We start from the raw sequence: 27,038 nt of genomic DNA on the forward strand, positions 1-27,038 counted from the left end.
GACTGAACAGAAATTATGACAACATAATTTTAGTAAAAACAAAACAGCGAAAAATATAAATAAAGATAAATCAAAAACTCCCGCGAATATAAACAATTTCATGTACCGCAAGTGTAAACAAAAAACATATGTATACAATAAAAAATGTGTCAACAAAAGTTAAATATATATATATATATATGTATGTATGTACGTATCTAATGTATGTTATGCTCTCAGCATTGCTAGAGTTGTTGTTCCAGCTTAAGTTTAGTGAGTGTGCTTAACTGACAGCAGCGTGATATTGTTGTTTTAAGACCAAATTTCTGTAGGTTTGTGCACAATGATCTACATCTGATTTAAAATTCATTTTTACATCATTAGGGGTGTTCAAAATGTGTAAGGTTTCTAAAATGAAGCGCTTATTATAATGTTTTTCATGTTCCAGAATGGTTACGTTTTCAAAATCTGGATAGTGTCCCGTGTCTTTGCAATGCGCAGCCAATGCTTTCTTGCTTTCTGGATTATTATTTCTCAATTTAATATTCGATTTGTGGGCGGAAAGCCTCGTCTTTAGTTTAAGTTTAGTTGTCCCTACATATACTTGTTCGCATACGTGGGACCCGTCGCCGTTGCATGGAATTTTGTACACCACGTTGGTAATATATAAAGAAAAGAATACTTAAAAATCATTTTCTCACATTTTTTTGTTATATAAATAAAATTGATAAAAAAAAAATTTTATTTTTGAAAATTTTGTTTCAATTAAATAAAAAAATATAAAAAAAAAATCGGCCCAATCCGGGATTAGTGGGGATGATTGCAGAATTGATTGAAGTTTTTTATGAGAAAAAAATAATAAAAATAAAAATTCGAAAAATCTAGAAAAACTGAAAAATTAAAAAAAAAACTTTAAAAATTTTTTTGTATTTTTTCCGAAAAGTACATATAAAAACAATTTTTTTTTTAAAAAAAAAGATCCCAAACGGTCAATTTTTGAAAAAGTTATAGCATTTTGACAACAAAAACGGTGTTTTTTTAAAAATTCATAACTTTTTTTTGAGTTGGATGAAAAAATTTGGAAAAATTCTGAAAAACGTCTTTCGTAAGCTAGAAAAAGAAGGAAAACTTTCAGCCAATTCTAAAGGGGTCGGGTTCAAAATTGGTGGAAATGGAATGGGGTATATGTATAATTATTTTAAAAAAAGTTACAAATTTCGGAAGATCCAGGAAATTGAAACAGTACAGACACAAATTGTAAATATGAACTTTCCAAGTTTAATAAATGTAATAATTAGTTTCTTACAAAAATGTTTTTCATAAATAGTCCATACATATATTGTTGTAGCAGTGCCACGCGCAAAGATGACCACACATATCTGGCATCTTCGACATTCGTTCTCACTGTGAATTTCTGCGTATGTATATATGAATTTACAATGTTCGCGAACGAGAAGAGAGAAAGAATAACATTAGATAAAACGAACTAAAAGAACAAATAGAACCGAAATCGAAGATCTAGTTCACTTGTTCAGTTGAGAGACACGGTCAATTGTTCAGTTGAGAGACCCGGTCAATTGAACAAGTTCAGAACGAAACGACCCAACTCTACGTGTCAGCTTACACAACCCATCTTATGAATGTGCAATGTAAACGAAAACTCACCGACCTTCAACGCACGTTCTTACGTAGTCTGCAACGTAGAAATCAAAACAATTTTGATTTTTTCCGTAAGAACGTGTCAGCTGATCGCTCTCTCACTAGGCAGAGTTGCCTAGTAAACTTTTGTGCGCTAATTTTTCACCGTTTGCAGTTTTATGCAAAAACACCTAATTAAAGTTTGAAAATTGTGGAAATAATTTTGTAAAAGTACAGATTATAAATATGTTATCTATTTATACTTATTTAATATTAATTCCAGCCTTTACAATATCAAAAATTAAAATAGACAAAGTTGATGATTCCATATGCATGCATTCAAACAGGTCGATGGCAACATTTTTTCGCTGCCACAACGAGTATAAATTTCACTCAAATATGTACGTACGTTACGCACGTCGCTGGGTAACCACAGCTTTACATTCGTATGTACACAAATGTTTACGACAGCATGCGGTCTTTAATATAAAGGGGAGATGGGTCAAAATAGCTCAATAGCGTTAAGAATTATTTTCAAAATATATGTGAGCGCGCAGAAAAGTTTACATTCGTTGATACATCAGCTAAGAGTAATTTTGCCGAAGAGCAAACGCATATTGAGTGTAATTGTCGCAGCATCCCATATTGCCGGTATAGAGTGGCCCTTTTGAAAGATTTTTTTTTTTCAGTTAAGTAAACTCAATTTTTATACTCAGAGTGCTTTGCACACAGAGTATATTAACTTTGATTGGGTAACGGTTGGTTGAACAGGTATAAAAGAATCGAGATAGATATAGACTTCCATATATCAAAATCATCGGTATCGAAAAAAAATTTGATTGAGCCATGTTCGTCCGTCCGTCTGTCCGTTAACACGATAACTTGAGTAAATATTGAGATATCTTCACCAAATTTGGTACACGAGCTTATCTGGACCCAGAATAGATTGGTATTGAGGATGAGCGAAATCGGATGATAACCACGCCCACTTTTTATATATATAACATTTTGGAAAACACAAAAAAACTGATTATTTAGTGAATAATACACCTAGAATGTTGAAATTTGACATGTGGACTGATATTGACTCTTGATAAAAATTTGAAAAAAAAAAAAATTTAAATGGGCGTGGCACCGCCCACTTGTGATAAAATCAATTTTACAAATATTATTAAACATAAATCAAAAATCTCTAAACCTATCGTAAAAAAATTCGGTAGAGAGGTGGCCTTTACTATAAGGAATACTTTGAGGAAAAATTAACGAAATAGGTGAAGGATCACGCCCACTTTTATATAAAAGATTTTTAAAAAGGTAGTGGACGAATAAAATAAGCTATATCTTTGCAAAAAAGAGCTTTATATCAATGGTATTTCATGTCCCAAGTGGATTTATAACAATAAATAGGAAAAACTTCAGATTAAAAAAATGGGCGTGGCACCGCCCCTTTTATGACTAGGCAATTTTCTATGTTTCGGGAGCCATACTTCGAAGAAAAATTAACGGATCTTAATAAAATTGGGTACACAAATTTTCCTTTTGCAGGAAATATTTCTAGAAAAAATGGTAGAGATCGCTTAAAGACCACGCCCACCTTTATATAAAAGAATAAGCTATGTCTAGACCAAAATAATAAGCTATATCTTAGCAAAAAAGGGCTTTGTATCAATAGAATTTTACTTCTAAATTGAATTATAACATTAAATTGGAAAACACTAAAATTTTTGAAAATGGGTGTGGCACCATATCGTAATGAAATTGTGTACACATATTTTCCTTATAGCAGAAAATATTTCTGGTAAAAATGGACGGGATCGGTTAAAGACCACGGCAACTTAGATATAAACCAAGTGTAAAAGGGTCGTATAAATAGTTTTGAATCAATGATATTTCACTTATCAAGTTTTATTGTAAGAGGAAATGGGAGACATTTTTTTTAAACGGAAAGTGGAGAAAAGTAATTTATCTGAATTGAAATGTACAATTGAAGCTTACGCTGAATATATAATGTTCGGTTACACCCGAAATTAGACACCTTTACTTGTTTTTTATAAATTCTTTTTGGTAATAAATTTTAAAATGAAATCATTCATAAGTTAATATTTAAGCTCATGCCAAGGAAACCACTGCTTATAATTTGTAAATTGTAAATTTGAGTTGCTGTCACACAGCAAAGATTCAGCGTATTTGCGCCTTGGCAAACACGCTACTGTTGGCAGTCATGATTTCGAAGTATTAAGAGACTTCGTTTTTTTAGGAACCAGCAATGATACAAACAAGAATATCAGCACGGAAATCTAGCGAAGTGATTACTTCTGCCAAAAAATGCCACCTTGGACTAGGTAGGCAATTGAAAAGTCCTCTCTCGATAAACCAAAATCACGCAGTACAAGTCACTCATCGTACCCGCCCTGCTATATGGTTGAGAAGCATGGCCCATGACCACATCAGATGAAGTGGTTCTGGGAGTGTCCGAGAGAAAAGTTCTTCGAAAGATTTACGGACCTCCGAAAAATTTACGAACTCGGCGATGGCGAGTTCCGAAGAAGATTTAATGATGAGCAGTACGAGCTTTACGCAGACAACAACACAGTCCAGTGAATTTAAACGCAGCGGCTGCGCTGGCTAGGCCATGTTATGCGAATGAAAGATTACTCTCCGGCTAAGAAAATATTTTTATGGTAACCCGCATATGAAAGCAAAGGAATAGGGCAAGAAGGAAAACGATTTAAATGCCCTTGGTGTGACCAATTGGCGTCAGTTAGCATAGCCAAGAAGCGACTGTTGGACGGCCACAAGCATTTAAACCGGCAATTAAGTAAGTAAGTAAGAAATTGTAGTTGTAGTTTAGAGTGTAGCCTTAAAACTTATTAGTTGGTATAATTGCAATGAGTCAACAAGGGAAAGGCTTAGTTAGTGTACATAAACCAAATCAGAACTAAATAAGCTGTGAATTTGAATTAAACAGAGAAAATAAATTAGAAAGGAAATAAGGAAATGAAAGAAAGTAAAGAGCTTAATAAAAAAGGAGAAAAAGAAAACTTTTACATATATTATGATTGATCTTGACGATGGCTAAGGTGACTATGATCATGAAAGGATGATATGCCTTAAGAGCGCTTTGGAGTACTTTCAGAAATGTTTTAGGGCGATGCTTTATATCCTCAAAATTTAGGCAGATATATTTTCGGTTGTTTTAACCATTTGGCGGCCACCGTGGTGTGATGGTAGCGTGCTCCGCCTATCACACCGTATGCCCTGGGTTCAACTACCGGGCAAAGCAACATCAAAACTTTAGAAATAAGGGTTTTCAATTAGAAGAAAATTTTTCTAAGCGGGGTCGCCCCTCGGCAGTGACTGGCAAGTGCTCCGAGTGTGTCCATGAAAAGCTCTCAGTGAAAACTCATCTGCCTTGCAGATTCCGTTCGGAGTCGGCATAAAACATGTAGGTCCCGTCCGGCCAATTTGTAGGGAAAATCAAGAGGAGCACGCCGCAAATTGGAAGAGAAGCTCGGCCTTAGATCTCTTCAGAGGTTATCGCGCCTTAAATTTATTTTTTTCATTTTTAACCATTTCTAGTTAAGTGAGAGTTTATCTAAAGCATAGCAATCCTTCATAAAGCTTCATTCGAAATTTTTGTTCTCACTAAATCAGTAAATCAATAATTGTAAATACTCTTTAGAAGAAATTGCAAAAATGTATTGCGAATACATGAAAATCAACAAAACAGCTGACTTTTTTAAACTTTTTCTGTGCACATAAACGAGAGTCAATGCTCCATCTCATGGAGAAAACGAAAACTTCGATAACTTATAGATAAGTAACTTACTGAAGATGATGAAAGCGGTCCTTAATCGTAAACTCTCGACAGCAAAAGCGCATCGGCGTATTAGCATATTAGGGCAAAAGAGAATAAGGAAAGAGCCTACTACTAAGTTAGTTTTGAAATGTAAAAACAATTAATAGATAGAAAAATAACGTAAAAAGTGTATGGGTGCGATAGCTTTTCAGGGAGGTAGCCTAAAAACGTTTTAGAGTAAATTCAAACTAGCGTAAAAGCGTGAAAGCGTATCAGCGTAAATTCTCCCCAACGTTAAAGCGCAATTTCATTAAAACGCGGTAGCTTAAAAGGGTATAGGCGTAAATGCGTGAAAGCGGTAGCGTAAAAAAGTGTAAACGTAAATTCGTACAACGTAAAAATGAGTAAGCGTAAAAGTGTACGATGGTAAAGTCTCACTAGCTTAAAAGTGTACTTGCGTAAGAGCATAGTGGCGTGCACGCGTATAAGCGTTAATTTATACTAGAGTAAAAGCGTGTGAGCGTGAAAGCGCACCAGTGTGATATTGGCGTAAATACCTAGTAGCGTAAACTATCCTACACTCACTCGTCGTCATAATCATAGCCGCATATATGCCATACATTTTGGTTAAATTTGCGTCTAATCTCTTTGTCTGCAGTAAATGCTCTTCTATCGCAAAAATATTTGCTTGTGTACTTAAGAGCAACATATGCAAACACTCTTTAAAAATTAAAATAGTCTTGTTGTATTTAGCAAATTTTGCCAAGCAAATACAGTTGTTTAGTTAAGAGAGAAATCGAACTTCATGCACGTTAGCTATATCGTGGTTGTTAGCGTGATTCTTATCATTACAGTAATCGTGGTAGGTAAAGTTCTTTGCCGGATATAGATCCGGTACGTTTAACAAAGAACTATTAAAGTACTTGTCCGACCATCTCGGAAACGATTAAAATAACCGCATTAAACCATCTAGGCCATCCCCAACCCCCTAGTACCATGCGAAACTTGGTGTCGCCAGAGCCGCGCTAAATATGTGTATGAATCATTCATATTTGCAGCAGGATTCCCCTCGCGTAGGTGAGGTTGACAATTGGGTTGCGGAAGCTCTGAAGCTATAAAGCTTTGTATTGCGCTTATCAACCCCTTGTTGGCGTTATCGTTGTCGTGATAGTTATAGTTATTGTTATCGTTATCTTATTGATTATCGTTATTATTGCTGTTAATATTATCACTATTATAATATGCATTATAATGGGTGAGCAAAAGAATTTAGTAAGAGCGTTCCTTACTTTGAGACTTATGTTGAAAAGATCTTAGCGTAAATGTTTATTTGACATCGCATTTTTCAAGATAATATGCCATCATTTTGATCGTGAAAAGCTCTATATTCTTCAGGACTCTTTTTGGAGCTCTGCATTGTAGCTCTGTAGTGGAACTCATGAACTGTTTTATCGATAAACGTTAAACTTTGATTAAACTTTGACTTTGTTGCCGCAAAATTATAGATGAAAAATTTCGGGAGGTGAATTCTTTATTTGATAACTTTATTCAGTTTAAATAGAAGTAAAGTGACTTTTTATTTAAAGTCGATGAAAATATTAAAATACTGGCCTATTATTTGGCAACAACAGCTGTAGTGGAATTCACTAACTTTTTAACCACATTTGCCATCGCTTAATTTACGAATCGATAACTATAACGATTTCGTTATTCAGTAACTATTTTGTATCGATATTTGTATATCGACGATCAGCTGTGTTGTTAAATAAACGGCAAGTAAATTGGCTGCGTTAAAAATCACGAAATTAATATTTCTGGCAATTTTAGTTAAAAAAGAAAATCGGAAATTTAATTAAATACTTTCAAACACGAAAAGCTGCTTTATAAATCAAATGACATTTGAGTACCTGTAGTGGAATTCACTAACTTTTTTAACGACATTTGCCATCACTTTATTTGCGAATCGATAACTATAACGATTTCGTTATTCAGTAACTATTTTGTATCGATATTCGTTTATCGACGATCAGCTGTGTCGTTAACCCTTAAGCACCTAACACCGTCTACAGACGGTCATTGCTTAAATCAAAATAAAATCGAAAACAACGTACGTAGCATAATATGCGCTCAAACCGTTGATTGTGCATGGAATGTGCTTTAAAATAAAGCTTTGCCATAAGCTTTCAGATCGTTATTGTGCCAGGTACAGCTGTTTCTTTCAAAATAGTTCGTGAAAGTGACGGGGAAATTATGTGTGAATTTAGTGCGCATTAGAATTATCATAAAAATCATTTTCTACAACGCAGTTGTTCAGGAATTTTTATGTAAGTTATTTTGACTTCTGCTTTGACGCCTGTGTGCTTTTTTTCAATATGCGATATTAAAACTTTGTAGTATTGAGTTTTTTGTGAAGGCCGTCTATAGACGGTCTTAGTAGCTTGAGTGATAAAAAGTTCCTCAATTTTATGTCACGTTTTTGTGCGGTTTAGTAAATTTTTCTATAATTAACGTTAATTTTTTAATAGAGAAAGTGTTTATTTGCTGTTGATTGCTGTTACCACAAAATGTCTCGTCAGAAAAAAATTAATTTCTCAGTAATGAGTGATTCGGATATTGAAGCTTTAATGGATTCAGTTGAAATCGAAGATGATTTTGAAGATTCTGATAACAGTATCTCAGATCCCGATTATATTTGCGACCAAATTAATCCTGATGAAGATGGTATGATAAATGATTGCTTGCAAAAGTTGGATGACTCATCATTTATGGATGCAATAAATTTGACAATGAACACAAGCAACATTAGTGTAAATTCAACTCAAACCCCAACAACCTCTAACGAAGTCCTGGCGCAAACGCGATTGGATGAAACTGGAGCTGAATCGCATTCTACCCAAAAAAAAACCGATTCAGAAGTGGAAAAATCATACAAGTCACAGAAACGGGCTCGTTCCCCATTACCAGCTATAGAGGCCTCAGGACCAAAAGTAGCACCGTCAGATGGTGGATTTACAGGAGGTGGTAAGTGAAAAATTACATTGGAAATGTGATTACTATATATGTGATTACTTTTCTTCAGACCTAGATAACATCAATAAAGACTCGCTTGAATTCAAAAACATTGTCTGGCGTAAAAGGTTTATGCAGTTGCATGTGAACGAAGTTGCCTTTAGAGGAAAAACTGACCTACCATCTGAAGTTAAAAAACTTAAAACCCCAATTGATTTTTTCACATACTTTTTTACCGATGAGCTATTTGAGTTGATCTATATGGAAACAAATCGAGCTGTAATCACGGAAAACGTTAATACTTCATTTAAAGTGGATAAATACGAGATACGTAGATATATCGGAGTCTTAACGTTCATGTCGATATTCCGCTATCTAAACACCGAGTCATATTGGAGTGAATATGGTTTCAAAAACATACCAAATTGTATGTCTAAAAACAAATTTGAGCAAATTAGAAAATATTTGTCATTCAATGATGAATCACAGCGAGTAAAAAAAGGGTGTGCAGGTTATGATCCTCTTTTCCGAATTCGAAAAGTAGCAGGATATTTGGTTGAACGTTTTGATTCTATTCCAAAAAATCCTGCAAGTTGTGTAAAAAATCTGAAACGCATACTTTTTGCACGAAATGCAATATAAATTTGTGTTATTCCAATGCAAAAAACTGTTTTTCAGAGTATCATATAGAAAAATAGTTATTTTAAAACGTATTCAATATTTTTGTTATTGAATGGAATATTTACTATGAATAAAAGCAACTTTTGGTAAATGAATTGATATAAACATGTATTATTTTTTTCTTCACCTAACCCACTAAGACCGTCTGCAGGCGGTGTTCCTTTTTATCCACCTGTAGCTTCCAAGGAACATTTATTTGTCAGGAAAACATCAGATTCGAGTTTTTCACCTTCAAATCAATTAAGGGCTTTAATTTTCATAACAAAATATTAAGTATTTCTATTTCAGTTGCTTAAGGGTTAAATAAACGGCAAGTAAATTGGCTGCGTTAAAAATCACGATATTAATATTTCTGGCAATTTTAGTTAAAAAAGAAAATCGGAACTTTAATTAAATACTTTCAAACACGAAAAGCTGCTTTATTTATAAATCCAATGGCATTTGAGTACTTGGCGTACGTTTTATCACAAAATGAAGAATTACTAAGTCCATCGCCAGTGGTTCATAGAGAAGCAGATGACCCATTCCACTTGAATGCAACGGAGTTTCTACACTGTACCGACTAACCCTAGACTTGGCTCATGATATTATTTCTCAACTTGATGGTCAATTAAGGGGTACAAGAATAACTGCGATATCAACAGAGAAAAAAACAAGTAAGGAAGGTTAAGTTCGGGTGTAACCGAACATTACATACTCAGTTGAGAGCTATGGTTACAACATAAGGGAAAATAACCATGTAGGAAAATGAACCGAGGGAAACCCTGGAATGTGTTTGTATGACATTTGTATAAAATGAAAGGCATTAAAGAGTATTTTATGAGGGAGTGGGCCATAGTTCTATAGGTGGACGCCATTTAGGGATATAGCCATAAAGGTGGACCAGGGGTGACTCTAGAATGTGTTTGTACGATATGAGTATCAAATGAAAGGTGTTAATGAGTATTTTAAAAGGGAGTAATACTTAGTTCCATAGGTGGACGCCGTTTCGAGATATCGCCATAAAGGTGGACCAGGGGTGACCCTAGAATTTGTTTGTACAATATGGGTATCAAAAGAAAGGTGTTAATGAGTATATTAAAAGGGAGTAATCCTTAGTTCCATAGGTGGACGCCGTTTCGAGATATCGCCACATAGGTGGACCAGGGGTGACCCTAGAATTTGTTTGTACAATATGGGCATCAAACGAAAGGTGTTAATTAGTATTTTAAAAGGGAGTAATCCTTAGTTCCATAGGTGGACGCCGTTTCGAGATATCGCCATAAAGGTGGAGCAGGGGTGACTCTAGAATGTGTTTGTACGATATGGGTATCAAATTAAAGGTATTAATGAGGGTTTTAAAAGGAAGTGGTGGTTGTTGAATAGGTGGTCGCATTTTCGAGATATCGCCATAAAGGTGGACCAGGGGTGACCCTAGAATTTGTTTGTACAATATGGGTATCAAAAGAAAGGTGTTAATGAGTATTTTAAAAGGGAGGGGGCCTTAGTTCTATAGGTCGACCCCGTTTCGAAATATCGCCATAAAGGTGGACCAGCGGTGACTCTAGAATGTGTTTGTACGATATGGGTATCAAAGTAAAGGTATTAATGAGGGTTTTAAAAGGAAGTGGTGGTTGTTGAATAGGTGGTCGCATTTTCGAGATATCGCCATAAAGGTGGACCAGGGGTGACCCTAGAAATTGTTTGTACAATATGGGTATCAAAAGAAAGGTGTTAATGAGTATTTTAAAAGGGAGTAATCCTTAGTTCCATAGGTGGACGCCGTTTCGAGATATCGCCATAAAGGTGGGCCAGGGGTGACTCTAGAATTCGTTTGTGCAATATGGGTATCAAACGAAAGGAGATAATGAGTATTTTAAAAGGGAGTGGGCCTTAGTTCTATAGGTGGGCGCCTTTTCGAGGTATCGCAATAAAGGTGGACCAGGGGTGACTCTAGACTTTGTTTGTACGATATGGGTATCAAATGAAATGTGTTAATGAGTATTTTAAAAGGGCGTGGGGCTTACTTATATAGGCGGACGCCTTTTCGAGATATCGCCATAAAGGTGGACCAGGGGTGACTCTAGAATGAGTTTGTACGACACGGGTATCAAATTAAAGGTATTAATGAGAGTTTTAAAAGGGAGTGGTGGTAGTTGTATATGTGAAGGCGTTTTCCAGATATCGACCAAAATGTTGACCAGGGTGACCCAGAACATCATCTGTTGGATACCGCTGATTTATTTATATATGTAATACCTGCCAAGATTTTTTTATTTCGCCCTGCAGAACGTTTTCATTTTCTTCTACTTAATATGGTAGGTGTCACAACCATTTTATACAGTTTTTTCTAAAGTTATATTTCGCGTCAATAAAACAATCCAATTAGTTTACCATGTTTCATCCCTTTTTTCGTATTTGGTATAGAATTATGGCATTTTTTCATTCTTCGTAATTTTCGATATCGAAAAAGTGGGCGTGGTCATAGTCGGATTTCGTTCATTTTTCATACCAAGATAAAGTGAGTTCAAGTAAGCACGTGAACTAAGTTCATTAAAGATATGTCGATTTATGCTCAAGTTATCGTGTTAACGGCCATGCGGAAGGACAGACGGACGACTGTGTATAAAAACTGAGCGTGGCATTAACCGATTTCGCCCATTTTCACAGAAAACAGTTATCGTCATAAAATCTATGCCCATACCAAATTTCAAAAGTATTGGTTAATTTTTGTTCGACTTATGGCGTTAAAAGTATCCTAGACAAATTGAATGAAAAAGGGCGGAGCCACGCCCATTTTAAAATTTTCTTTTATTTTTGTATTTTGTTGCACCATATCATTACTGGAGTTGAATGTTGACATAATTTACTTATATACTGTAAAGATATTAAATTTTTTGTTAAAATTTTACTTTAAAAAAATTTTTTTTTAAAAGTGGGCGTACATTATAGCAATAGGAGTAACGTTCCTGCCAAATTTCATCATGATATCTTCAACGACTGCCAAATTACAGCTTGCAAAACTTTTAAATTACCTTCTTTAAAAAGTGGGCGGTGCCACGCCCATTGTCCAAAATTTTACTAATTTTGCATTCTGCGTCATAAGTTCAACTCATCTACCAAGTTTTTTCGCTTTATCTGTCTTTTGTAATGAATTATCGCACTTTTTCGATTTTTCGAAATTTTCGATATCGAAAAAGTGGGCGTGGTTATAGTCCGATATCGTTCATTTTAAATAGCGATCTGAGATGAGTGCTCAGGAACCTACATACCAAATTTCATCAAGATACCTCAAAATTTACTCAAGTTATCGTGTTAACGGACGGACGGACGGACGGACGGACATGGCTCAATCAAATTTTTTTTCGATACTGATTATTTTGATATATGGAAGTCTATATCTATCTCGATTCCTTTATATATGTACAACCAACCGTTATCAAATCAAACTTAATATACTCTGTGAGCTCTGCTCAACTGAGTATAAAAATTAATACCGCATTTACTTACCTTTTGTTAAAAATGTAAAAACTTGCACAATAATGACTTATAAAAGCAGTTTCCCTACGGAATTTATTTATTTTTGGCATTCCTTTTATGCTTTTCGCATTTTTTAGGTTTCGATAAGCTTTGCTGCCACCTTTCGACTACTAAAACGAAATTTAAATATCATTTATTTCGAGTCGTTAAAACGTATGTTAGTTAGTGAATAGTACAATCGATAAGGCAAGCGGCAAAATCGTTAATTAAAATCTCGACAAATCGCATCGTTATAAATTAGTTAATTTCACTACTGATCATAAATTAACCAATATCGATAAAAATTTTTATTGAAAATCGAAATCGTTATACTTATCGATTTGTTATATAGCGATGGCGAATGTCGGATTTCAGCACAGGTTGTTAACGGTATTAATTTGTGTGCCACTTTTCTTCTATTCAAACTTGGAGTAACTATCATATCGTTATCGCTGTTAGAAAAAAGTTAGTGAATTTCACAATCGATATCGCAAGGAACAAATCGTTAGTTAAAATTTTAAAAAATCAAAGTTAGTGAATTCCAAGAAAGAATAGGTGTAAGCTAGTGTATTATTTTCTTCACTAACTTTCAGCAGTTCGATCCGTTGAGATTTCAACTAACGACTTTTCTCTTACGGTAGCGATTGTGCTATTCACTAACTTCTTTTTAATAGCGATAACGATATGATAATTATCTTAAATTTAAATGAAAGAAAAGTGGCATGAAATATAATACCGCTAAAAATCTGGCCTGGAATTCTGTAACTTTTCTAACGACATCCGCTATCGCTACATAAGGGATCGATACATATAACGATTTGCAACTAATGCCGTTGACAATCCTTAAACTATTTGCTATAATTTACCGACAATAAGAGATCAAAGTAAAATCGTTACAGTTATCGATTCGATAATATATCGATCAAGAAAATTGTTAAAAGAGTTATGCTTTGATTTTCAGTACGAGTTCAAACTCTAGTTAGGTTTGACTAGAGTTAAATCTCGTCACTTCGACTGCTTAAACTAAAATGACAAGCAAAATTTTATGTTATAAAACAAAGCGGCAAAGTTAAACTTTACTCAACCTTAACTGGAATTGAAACTCACACTGAAAAACCGGGCCTTAGTGAATTCCACTGCACTAGTCTCAAAAACTTTCCAAGTTAATATTGAGCAAAAATGTTTATTGGGTAAAGTGTTTAGATATGCATTAATAAATATTCAATGTTACCTTATTAATCTATCTAAAATGAAAAACGATTATTTTGCGATATTAGATTTTAACATTCATAATCTTGCTACATAAAAACAATCAATCAAAATATGAATGCAATTGTTCAACAATTTTATAAAGGAAAATAATTTCAACAAAAAATGCATAAAAAAACATCTAAAAACGTTTATTTTACTAGAAACTAGTTAATCGCTATTAACGTTCAATAAACTTATCGGCACTGAATAAATTTTCACGCTGCATGCACAACGTCAAGGCCGGCTAATAAAATTATTAAATCCAGCAGAAAAACACTAAATTTAAATTGTTCTTAGATACTATTTGATGCTATTTGAGAAACGAAAAAATGAAGGACCATTAAAATTAAAATATGAAATGAGTAAATTAAGGACAACACCTATTGAATTCTATTTATACTCAGTTGAGCAGAGCTCACAGAGTATATTTAGTTTGATTGGATAACGGTTGGTTGTACATATATAAAGGAATCGGGATAGATATAGACTTTCATATATCAAAATAATCAGGATCGAAAAAAAATTTGATTGAGCCATGTCCGTCCGTCCGTCCGTTAACACGATAACTTGAGTACATTTTGAGGTATCTTGATGAAATTTGGTATGTAGGTTCCCGAGCACTCATCTCAGATCGCTATTTAAAATGAACGATATCGGACTATAACCACGCCCACTTTTTCGATATCGAAAATTTCGAAAAATCGAAAAAGTGCGATAATTCATTACAAAAGACAGATAAACCGAAGAAACTTGGTAGATGAGTTGAACTTATGACGCAGAATAGAAAATTAGTAAAATTTTGGACAATGGGCGTGGCACCGCCCACTTTTAAAAGAAGGTATTTTAAAACTTTTGCAAGCTGTAATTTGGCAGTCGTTGAAGATATCATGATGAAATTTGGCAGAAACGTTACTCCTATTACTATATGTACGCTTAATAAAAATTAGCAAAATCGGAGAAGGACCACGCCCACTTTAAAAAAAAATTTTTTTAAAGTAAAATTTTAACAAAAAATTTAATATCTTTACAGTATATAAGTAAATTATGTCAACATTCAACTCCAGTAATGACATAGTGCAACAAAATACAAAAATAAAACAAAATTTCAAAATGGGCGTGGTTCCGCCCTTTTTCATTTAATTTGTCTAGGATACTTTTAAAGCCATAAGTCGAACAAAAATTAACCAATCCTTTTGAAATTTGGTAGGGGCATAGATTTTATGACGTTAACTGTTTTATGTGAAAATTGGCAATATCGGTTGATGCCACGCCCAGTTTTTATACACAGTCGTCCGTCTGTCCTTCCGCGTGGCCGTTAACACGATAACCTGAGCAAAAATCGACATATCTTTAATGAACTTAGTTCACGTGCTTACTTGAACTCACTTTATCTTGGTATGAAAAATGAACGAAATCCGACTATGACCACGCCCACTTTTTCGATATCGAAAATTACGAAAAATGAAAAAAATGCCATAATTCTATACCAAATACGAAAAAAGGGATGAAACATGGAGAGGTAATTGGATTGTTTTATTGACGCGAAATATAACTTTAGAAAAAACTTTATAAAATGGTTATGACACCTACCATATTAAGTAGAAGAAAATGAAAAAGTTCTGCAGGTCGAAATAAAAAGCCCTTAAAATCTTGGCAGGTATTACATATATAAATAAATTAGCGGTATCCAACAGATGATGTTCTTGGTCACCCTGGTCCACATTTTGGTCGATATCTGGAAAACGCCTTCACATATACAACTACCACCACTCCTTTTTTAAACTCTCATTAATACCTTTAATTTGATACCCATATCGTACAAACGCATTCTAGAGTCAACCCTGATCCACCTTAATGGCTATATCCCTAAATGGCGTCCACCTATAGAACTATGGCCCACTCCCTCATAAAATACTCTTTAATGCCTTTCATTTTATACAAATGTCATACAAACACATTCCAGGGTTTCCCTCGGTTCATTTTCCTACATGGTTATTTTCCCTTATGTTGTCACCATAGCTCTCAACTGAGTATGTAATGTTCGGTTACACCCGAACTTAACCTTCCTTACTTGCTAATACTTGATTCTAATTTTAATACGGTTTTAGTTAATCGATTTTAGAGTATTTTTAAAGTGTAATAAGTAGCCTTGACTTGATAAGATTTGAGTATGAAATGCAATAATATTTTCTCATATGTAGAAACTCAATGTGGCGCATATGTACTGTAGTTTGCACTAAATGCTGGAGATGTAACGGAAGTGATTTTACCAGAACAGGAATCAAAACTTGCAAAATAGCTTCATCGGAATGGGTGACGAACTCAGAAGTGGTTGGAGAAGTGGAATTCACTAATTTTTTTTTATTTTTTAAACTATCAACATATTTGCGAGTCGTCAAAAGTAACGATTTTTGTATTCCGCAACTTATTTTTATCGATATTCGCTAAACTTTGATCAGCTTTTGTCGCTAAATCAAAGAAAATAATTTTAAAATTTTCAACAGCGTAAGCTGGAGTTTCTTAATTCTTCAATTTAAACTAATAATAATAAGCACCTCTTAAGCCATGTTAAAACTGAATTAGTGAATAGCAAACTCGTTATTGTAAGCGAAACATCGTTAATTAAAACCTTGGAAAACCACACCGTTAAAGGTTTTATTGAGCCTAAATGTGATAGTGAATAGCACAAGCACAATATCGGCAAATCGCTTCGTTTAAAGTGAGAGAATTGCATTGCAGTGTTAGAATTCACCAACTTTTAATGATGGGATTTGGCGTGATTTTAGCTGTCGAATTCTCGCTTGCGATGGCAACTGCGCTATTCACTAACTGAGTTTCGACATGGCATAACAATCTAATAATATTCCAAGATTTGGCTATAATAGCTGATTACAAAGTGACCTGAGTCGATTTTTATGGACGAAAGTTAACCGATATCGCGCCATCGATTTTTCAATAGGATTTGGGCTCAGGAAATAAAGTTCCACTACGCATACCCAAAAATATAATTTTCGAGCCTGCAAAAAAAAAATGGCGAAAGGGTAAATTTTTCGACCAAAACACTCCCCAAAACCGAAAAAATATTTTTTTTTTTTTTTTTTCAAAAAACTGTTGTAAAAACGTTTTTTGAGTTTTGTGGAGTGTTTTGGTCGAAAAATTTACCATTTGGCCATTTTTTTTTGCAGGCTCAAACATTATTTTTTTGGGTATGCGTAGTGGAACTTTTTTTCCTGAGCAAATCCTATCAAAAAATCGATGGCGGGATATCGGTTAATAAATCGACCCAGTCTATTACACAGTGGTACAAAAAAGCCAAACGTGATAATATCTGGGAAGTCATACCATTTTTCTAGCATATCTCGAAGATCTAAGAATGACTTCATACAAGATTTTTCCCTGACACCACCAAAATCGTTGGTTACGGGCAAGAAACCTGGTTTTCGAACCTTTTGATCCTTGCAAGCTTATAACATTGTTGGCTATAACCCGATTTGCAGTTTCTCTCCGTATCTTATAAGAAGAGATTCAAACCTTTACAACGATATTCATATATAACAATGAAATTATAATATTAAGGAGAAAAATTATTATTGGCAGGGACTAAGATATTTAGAGATCTTTAGAAAATACACACAAGGCGGTGGAAATCTTGTGATCAGGTTTCAAGTATTTTTCATTGAGCTGCAAAGATACACATAGTGTAGAGCAAAAAAAAAAAAACAAAAATTTATATAAACAAGTAAGGAAACCGAACATTACATACCCAGCTGTACACTTGAAATGCTGTTGTTGTTTGTTTTGTGTGCTTATAGAGTTACAAGTGTTATTTTGAAGGTATAGCTTATTTCATTCGTCCACGAACCTTTTAAAAATCTTTTATATAAAAGTGGGCCTTAACTGATTTCGTTAATTTTTCTTCAAAAGCATTCCTTATAGTAAAGGCAACCTCTCTGCCGAATTTTGTTACGATAGATTTAACGATTTTTGATTTATGATTAACAATATTTGTACAATTGAGTTTATCACAAGCGGGCGGTGCCACGCCCTTTTTAAACATTTTTTTAAATTTTTATCAAGAGTCTCAATATCAGTCCACACGTCAAATTTCAACATTGTAGATGTATTATTTACTAAATAATCAGGTTGTTTGTGTTTTCGAAAATGTTATATGTATATATAAAAAGTGGGCGTGGTTATCATCCGATTTCGTTTTGTGCAGACTCCGAACGGCATCTGCAAGACAGATGAGCTTTCATTCACTGAAAGATTTTCATGACAGCAATACATTAGTTGTTTGGTTAGGATGATATATCGATGACGAATATCGTTTAAAAAAGTTGGTGAATTTCACTACAGATGACAAACCAAACACTCACATGGCTTAGGCCTATGTTTTTTCCATTAAATATCTCTTTCGGTACACATGCTACTGAAAACAGAAACGAAATTGAAAGTCCAATTCAATCGGTAGTTCCGATACATCAAACACGAAGCTTCGCTACATCCCTACTAAGTGTTTACCATGCAACAGTATTATTGTCGCAATTCAATTAATAATCAACAGGTGACTTAGTGCAAGTGTAATGATAACTACGAAGTGAGCATGCATTTGACATATAACTTTCAAATATTTTAAATTAATTGAGTTGACAGACAACATGTGTTATGTAATAACTATTATTTATGCATTAACATTTATTTGCCGCTATTAATATGTGACAAAAATTATACATAGTGCAACAATTAAAAAAAAATTTAATTAAGTTGTTGCAATAAATTTATAAAGCGCTTAATGTGCAGTATGCGCACTTGAATGATTATTGTATCTTATATGAAAATTACAAAATAAATACACCGAAAGAAATGAAACTAGTAAAATCAACAAATCAGGTTTGTTGTTTGAACTAATATATAGTAAAATTGATCGCATTATGGTTAATTCAACAGAGATTTTTGTCAAGAAAACAATTTGTAATTGTTTTTGTTTTATCGACCTATTGAAAAAATATTCCAGGTTCGATTCGAGCTCAAAGCCTACGACAGTAATTTTGATGATAACTATAGCTTAACTATAATTTTTCTATAATTGAAAAAGTATTTTTAATTTTGTAATAAAAAGATGGAAAGCAGTAGATAGCAGACGATAGAGAATGGAATGACAATGAGACGTACAGTCAAAAATTTGACTCGGAGGATTCTTGCAACGAGTTATTTGAGGTATCACTTCCACGGATATTATATCAAAATTCTTCCTAGGTTTCCTGCTATGTAAGCCTGTTTTAAATTTTTCTTCGTTGCATGGTTTCACGTTGTCTTCGCAACTAACGTGCTCATTCCTTGTTTATAATATTTATCATATCCACTGGATTTTGTGGATGAAAATCTTCATAACTAATATGCATCATTGTTTCCAGGCGCAAATCACTTTTTAGACTCTGAGACTAGATTGCTTCAATGCCGTGCGAAAAGTTTTTCAAGATTGTTACATCTGCCATACTCATGGGTCGCTAATCTTCATCTCAGCACACTATGCACTACTTTGTATTAGAAAGCTTTATGAAACTTAACTTATTTTTGGGATCGACTATCCAGAATTCGATAGATATGATAATGGCGTGGCCGATCAAATCGAGTTTGGACACATTCTCGAAAAGTAATTTTTTCCGGCAAATAGTCTGCCGAGCTCCCCATTTGACAGATTTTACATTGATGCTTTGGTAAGGTCTCTCAGATCGTCCTAAAGGAGTTTGTGCTTGTTTTTGAAGATTTAAATGGGATCGTTTGATTATCATCTCACATATGATTTCCGTTCTTCAGCGAGTATTTGCACGATGCAAAAGGAGGAGTTCGGCAAACGATAATGATGCTTGAATGTACCAGAGGGAAGGTTCATGGGATCACTATTGTCCCGAAGGCTCCTCAAATTGTGCCTTCTCTCCAAAATTTCATCCTCTTCGTCTTCAATGAGTATTAATAACAATAAACTTGACATTTTGTTATAAATATATATGTTTTATTGTTTACGTTCAATTTTCACAATTCTGGTTTGCGCTTTCAACAGCTGTTTTGTGTGGTTACATCTATGTTACCATCTATTTTAGTGGGTAAACAATTATCCGGCTACTTTCGTGAGCAGAATACCAAAAAGGTACAAAAGTTGCCACATGAAGCAAGTTGCCGTTGTGAAGAAAGTTGTTACCACATTAGAATCAGGCTGTTAGTGGAAGATGGTGCTCAACGCGAGTTTAAAATTTCATGTATAACTTGTATTTGACATATTTTTCTACCCATTTAACAAAAAAAAAATCAGGATTAAAAAAATATAAAACAGCAATGAGCACCCTTTATATCTTAACCGATTTTTCTTAAATTTAAAATAATGTAGTATGCTTTTGGCTGTTAATATAAAATATTTTAAAATTTTATTGAGCTCAAGGCCGGCGAGTAAAAATAAATTAAAACAAAAACATATTTATTTGTTTTATTTCAAACCGGCCTTGAGCTCAATAAAATATTAAAATATTAAATTTAAAATTGAAAATAAAGTATGAGTAACAATATACTGAAAAGGCCAAAATTTTTTTAATATACACTTGAACCACCTTAATGCACATATGTACGTGTGAAAACAAGTGACCGCAGCAGGTAAATCAGCACTTGTTTATCTCACTTCAAAATAAAGTGTCGAAAGCCAAAACATAAAACTTTTATAATAAATAAATAAAAAAGTCAATTAAAATCAGAAATAGTGATTTGGTAGATTTATGGTTAGAAACACCCCTTAAAGTAAGAATATCAGTAATTTTTTCTTTTGTTTGTGAAAAGTTAACTTATGTTGAATTTGATAGAAATAATGTGAGGAATATTGTATATAGATTCAATTATGACATCAACAACAAGTGGAAAGAAGCTGCCTATAAAAAAGAACGGTTTATTAAATGGAACTCTTCTTGGCTTCAATGGGCAGTCCTTGAAACTGAAGATTCCGATAATGTATTTAATGTATGCTTTGTAGTGTGAAAGTTTGTAATTGAATATAAATTTCAGATACCAAGCACCAGTACGGGAAAAAGAGCCAGACCGCAAGTAGAAATTTCAGTAGCTTCAGAAAAGTAAAAAACGGGAAAGATAAGTAAAATACTTGAAGAACATAGTAAGGAAGAAATTACTTATGCTGCGCGGGTGAAAAAGAGCCTGATAACACTATAAAGAAGTGTCTTGAGCCCTTTGAAGCGCTGGCCTTATGTTTAGATTTAGATTTATCAGAAGAAAAATATAATAATTTACGCAAAGTTGTTAATAATATGCATACGGATTGTTTCCCAAGCATGTATGAGTTAAACAAATTCAAACACAATTTAGTACCACATATAGAAGCGACGGAAACTTCAGCAGAAGTAAATTTAAATGCTCTTCTGCATATTACATCAAAACACATCGTAGAAGTTTGTTCAGACAAACACACAGTGGGCAAACTTTCACTTATATGTAAATGGGGAATGGATGGTAGTTCTGGGCACAGTCGATATAAGCAAAAATTCTCGGTGGAAGTCCTCTCAGATGAATTTATTTTCGTAGTTGCTTTGTTACCAATAAAGTTCGTATAAAATCAATTAGTTTCCAATGTATATATTGTAAATTTTGTAATTTTTTTCACAATTTAAGGCTCATCGATACCTCATCAGGTAATGAAATATGGGTCAACCGAACTCCTTCTTCTACTTTCTTCTGTAGACCAGTGAAATTTATTTATACGAAAGAAGTAAAAGAGATAATTCATTCTGATTATAATAAAATGGTTCAGATGATTGATGATTTGGAATGCGATATTTTCAAAAATAAGAAGAAATTTCCTGCGTCATGCACTGCACTATGATTGATGGTGCAGTAGCTAATGTTTTAACAAACACCAATTCTTCGAGCAGATGTTTTATATGTCATGCAAGCCCAACGGAAATGAACAATATTGAACAAAAAAAATACCAAATTCAGATCATTATAAATTTGGGTATTCTACCCTCCATTGCTGGATTCGATTCTTTGAATGTTTACTGCACAAAGCCTACCGTCTGCCTTTTAAGAAATGGCAAGCCAGAATAGAAAATAAGGCTAAATTTATTGAAACTAAAACCCGTATACAAAAAGAATTCAAAGATATAACAGGTTTGATAATTCACCAAGTCTAGCAAGGGTTTGGCACAACTAATTATGGTAATACAGCTCGACCCTTTTTTTAAAATATTGACGTTGCCGCAGAAATTACTCGTCTGGATAAGTCTCTAATCCATAATTTTTCTCTGGTGCTTAGGGTCCTCTTCTGTGGAAAAGAAATAAAAACCCAAGAGTTTAGTGTTTTGTTGACCGAAACAAGAGAGTTATACCTAAAAAATTATGGTTGGTATAACATGCCAAGTTCTGTGCATACAGTTTTAGTACATGGATGTGATGTAATTAAATACTTTGATTTACCAATAGGTAATGATTTTTAAGCTATGTTTTCATTTATTTGTCTTAATCTGTACCCCCACGTTTTTTATCAGGTTCTTTATCAGAAGAAGCCTTAGAATGTTCACACAAAAATCATACACGAAAAACTGGAAGAGTACAAAGCAATACGGATTTAATGACCCGTTTGATATTATCATCAGATCCATTAGTTGCATTTAAAAGAAATATAAAACAGAGAAACAAATATTCGAAGGGTTCTGATCTCAGCTTTATAAAATATATTGTTGAAAGTGATGAAGCAGACAACGAAATGGAATCTTCTGAAGACTCTGAAACTGATTGATAATAAAAAATAGTTCTGTTTTTATTTACATAGTCAACAGCGATTATGCTTTATTTTAAATCCATATCAAAATCAAAAAATTTGTTTTTTTTACAGAACGGGTAAAATGTAAAAAAAAAAACCGACTTAATTTTTAAAATTACCGTAATGTATTAAATTACTCTAATGTAAAAGTGCGACAAATTATAACTAAAAATTGTATTTTTACTTAACATTTACAAACAATTATATGTCACATTTCACTTTTATATAATAACGTGCAAAACCCGCTTCGCTTTTTATAAACATATGTCTACGATGATTATGGCTTATTTTACCTTTTTATCAAATTGTAAAAAAAAATTGTTTTAACTTAATTGGTAACCGGGATTGAATAACAAATCTTTTGTATGAAATTGGCGTTATATAGTCCTTTGAGGTGTGAAGTTTCGGCCCATTCTGACGACTCATTCTATTTTTGTCCATCTTTTGTATAGAGTCGCGGCACTGTGAGACGGACGGACGGATATGACTAAATGAATTTCTTTTTTCGCCCAGATAATTTTGATATATAGAAGTCTATATCTATCTCGATTAGTTTATGCCGTTACGGTGTACAGTTATGCGAACAAAATTAATATACTCTGTGAGCTCTGCTCAGCTAAGTATAAAAACGTTGTTTCAATTAGAAACGACATCCAGCGACACCTTTTGCCAAAGTTAAATCGGCCCTGAAAACTTCCCATATCCACAACGCGCAATTCGTAAACATATTTTCACTTAACCATAGATATGTGTATACTGGCATCGGTTATTGGTGCCTTAACCTAAAATAAGTGATAACTTCATGACATAGAAAATGTAAAAAATTTCGAAACGAAAAATATAATCTCCAACATGTGCGCTGGCGAATTTAGCGCAAACATTTATAGATTATGGGTATGGGTGAAAACCAACAACTAATTGGCTGGCTATGGTATCGTTATGACTAAGGCTTTATTCTATGAATTCAATAACCGATTACGGTGACTTCCATAGAGTTGGTTCGATCATCTGTTTTACACGGAGTTTGCCAGCGCCTGAAAGTAGTTGTTGCGCAATTTTCTTTTTATCTCATGATCCCTTCATACACGAGGCAACTTTACAGTAGTGATCGAACTTTGGTCTCACAATTTAAGGCATTTACATACGTACCACTTTCATTGCATACAATCAAAAAGATTTATTTATTCGCAATCATAATAATTTATTTGTACATGATGTGTAAAACAAATGATATATAAATGATACATGATACATAAAACCAATATCGACTGTTGAGTGGAATGTCACCATATCTCAATTCGAAAACGACCTATCTCAAATTGTTTCGAAGTGCGGTGTTTTGTCGAGTAAGGGTGTATTCCACTCAACAGTGAATTTATAACAACTCCGATGTATAGGGAACTAAAAATTCTCTAACTCTTTGATTTGTTAAATTTGTAAAAAAATTCGGAAAACCGGCCTCACTACCAAGAGAGTGTGCCACCGCACAAAGTTGTCCATCCACAATTGCCCCTGCTCCAGAATCTTTATAACCCAGCCTACCTCGTTCAGTTCCAGTACAAATGATTTTGTCTGGTATCACGATCGAATATGAACTTTCGCAACGGCTCTTGCATGCATCCCTTTGTATTATAGTCATTTTAGCCGTTTTGAGATAAGAATGACATTTTTGAGATATAGCGTCCGAACCCCATCCACTAACATCCATGTCCTTGTCCGTTGCTAATTCGGTATTGGTATCGCAAAGCTCTACAGGCGCTACAAAATTTTCAACCCATACAAAACCATTCTCCACTGCAACCACAGCTATATAGAATTGGTCGAGGTCATCTTCCAAAAATATACCGCTCACTTGGAGTGATTGACTATGATATCCTAACTGGTTTGAACCAGCTCGAACGGTGAGATCCTGCCAATTTGTCCGGAATTCGTATACGCAAGGCCCATCTGTAACCACCGAACGCTTGGAGATTATTGAACCAATGCAAAGATACTCGGAACAACGAAATATTGCGACCGTGTGTGCGCTGTCCTTTATTTTTATAGTTTCTCCACCTATAACGCGAAATTCTGCATTCATATTCGAAAAGCAGCGTAGAACGACAAAAAAGATCGCGAAAATATGACGTGAGTTCATTTTAAATTAAGAACTTTTGCATCAATTTTTAAGTATGAAGTACATCGAGATTAATTTTGTGGGTGCTATTTATACCAAATTGAGCAATGTGAATAAAAAGTAAGCAAAGACTTTTCAGTAAAAATCCAGGAATTTTAAATAACAACAATACATTTTAATTAAAGTCAAGACCACAGAACAAACAATCTTGTTTGTTTTCACTCGGCCCATTATAAATAAAATAAATAAATAAATGCAAGGCGCGATAACCTCCGAAGAGATTTTAGGCCGAGCTTATCTTCCAATGTGCGTCGTGCTGCTTTTAATTCTTCCTACAAATTGGCGGGACGACACCTACGTGCTTTTACGCCGACTCCGAACGGCATCTGCAAGCAGGTGACTTTTCACCAAAGAGCTTTTTATGGCAGAAATACATTCGGAGTGTATGCTAAACACTTTTTTCTAATTAAACAACTTTTTCTTAATTTTTGATGTTCTGCGCGGGTGTTGAACCCAGGACCCTAGGGTTGGTAGGCAGAGCATGCTACCATAACACCACGGCGGCCGCCTCGATCAATTAAAGCATGTGGAAATTTTTGAGTGATATTGGAGCTTAATAAGCCTATTTAACTAACAACTATAATGAAATTTTTTAATTAGCTAAACAACCGGAATTAATTTACGCATATACCAGCGAAATGAAATGAACGTGGCTTAGAGAAAACATTTTGTTATACTTTTTCAAAAGAATATTTCCTAGTAGTTGTTTGTTTATATATACATATGTATGTATATTTGCACAGTTGAATTGTGTTATCAAATTGATATCTGTACAATGGCCGTATTTTTAATGAATAAATACAGAAAAGTACAAAGAGTTCACTTAATTAGTTTTATTTGTTTCCAAACTGCTAATAGTTTCTATTGTATACTGCCAAAAAAACAGATTGGGAGAAGTGCACGAAATTCTGAGCAACAAAACTGCTCGAACTTAAATGGGCTGACCTAATCAATATCTTTCGTTAAGTGTTAATAAGACGTTAATTTGTTTTGAATTTAAACGTCTGTTCATCTTTCACATATTCTTAAAACTAGCCTAAAACCGCGTCCCAGTCCGCACGATATGCCAAGATATGATCTTGAAAAAAATAACGAGATCGTCCAGAAAATAATTTATAAATAGTACCAACAAATCGCGAAATACTCGCAGTCGCGGAGTGACACACGCACACGGCGCTAAACAGAAAGAAGAATATAGTGGAGTTCTTAAAAAAGCAGGATCCAATACTCACCTGAAATACTTTTTTCTTTTAATGATCTTGAAATTGTTCCGATAACAAGGAACAGATCCGGCGATAGTTAAAATATATTCGGTGGCAGTTCATCCGATATGATTCCCTAAACAATCGTGAAATACTTTCTAAAACAATCTTGAAACTATATGAAATTAGCCCCCAAAAGGTGTCGACGATATTATTACGAAAACAATCTAGAAACGGATCCGAAACAGCCCAAAGAAGATCTCGAACACAGTCTCCAAACGTTCCGGAAATAATCACAGAAAATTTTAAATAGTCCCGAAAAGTTTCCTAAAATAATCCCGAAACGGACTTTTAATAGTCTCAAAGTATCTAATGTATAAAAATTCTGTAACAATTTCGAGCACAATCCTAAAATAATCCTGAGGTATTCTAAAAGTAGTCCCGAAAAGATTCCATACACGATTTCAAACTGGCTCAAATAGATCCGATTTTATACTGAAAAATATGCCAAACAGTCTTGATATAATCTCGGGAGTACAGAAATGGTCCCGGAATGATGCCGAAATTGTCCTGTAAGTAACCAGAGGACACAAACTTTTCGGCTAACATCTATATAACCTCGAACAGTGCATACATCTTAATCTTAATCTAATTTAATCTAATCTAATATATATTATAAATGGGAAAGTTTGGATGTTAAGATGTTTGGATGTTTGGATGTTTAGATGTTTGGATGTTTGGATGTTTGGATGTTTGGATGTTTGGATGTTTGGATGTTTGGATGTTTGGATGTTTGTCCAGACGTTTGTCTTTGTGACTCAATAACGCAAGAACGGCTGGACCGATTTGGATGAAATTTTGCACACATATAGCCAATAGTCTAGAAGGATCTACTAGCTATATATTTTTCAAAAGGGGCGTGGTCCCCGCCCCCTAGGAACAGTTATAATTTAATTATTATATTTTTTCGTCTTTGCGTCTGAATCACGC

At 34.1% G+C, this 27,038-nt stretch overlaps 2 protein-coding genes across 3 annotated transcripts in view; one reads left to right on the forward strand and one right to left on the reverse strand.

The window, feature by feature from the left end:
- The window catches only part of LOC137251459 (organic cation transporter protein), a 202,401-nt gene that overhangs the window by 107,420 nt on the left and 67,943 nt on the right, over nucleotides 1–27,038 (reverse strand). The window lies entirely within an intron of this gene.
- On the forward strand, nucleotides 7,797–22,646 carry LOC137238590 (uncharacterized). Its single transcript, XM_067763764.1, has 5 exons — nucleotides 7,797–8,437; nucleotides 8,496–8,704; nucleotides 19,917–20,071; nucleotides 22,164–22,330; nucleotides 22,396–22,646. Exons 1-5 carry the CDS (start codon nucleotides 7,981–7,983, stop codon nucleotides 22,644–22,646), a joined length of 1,239 nt encoding a protein of 412 aa, XP_067619865.1. The 5' UTR covers nucleotides 7,797–7,980.

This window comes from Eurosta solidaginis, chromosome 1 (assembly GCF_040869045.1).
Source record: "Eurosta solidaginis isolate ZX-2024a chromosome 1, ASM4086904v1, whole genome shotgun sequence".
Lineage (NCBI taxonomy): Eukaryota > Metazoa > Arthropoda > Insecta > Diptera > Tephritidae > Eurosta > Eurosta solidaginis.

What these genes read in the sequence shown, in the direction of transcription:
- LOC137238590 (XM_067763764.1), top strand. Translation starts at nt 7,981, where the DNA reads ATGTCTCGTCAGAAAAAAATTAATTTCTCAGTAATGAGTGATTCGGAT. An exon ending in TACCACATTAGAATCAGGCT is followed by an intron (nt 20,072 to 22,163) that starts GTTAGTGGAAGA and finishes TCTGGTGCTTAG; the next exon opens with GGTCCTCTTCTGTGGAAAAG. An exon ending in ATACTTTGATTTACCAATAG is followed by an intron (nt 22,331 to 22,395) that starts GTAATGATTTTT and finishes GTTTTTTATCAG; the next exon opens with GTTCTTTATCAGAAGAAGCC.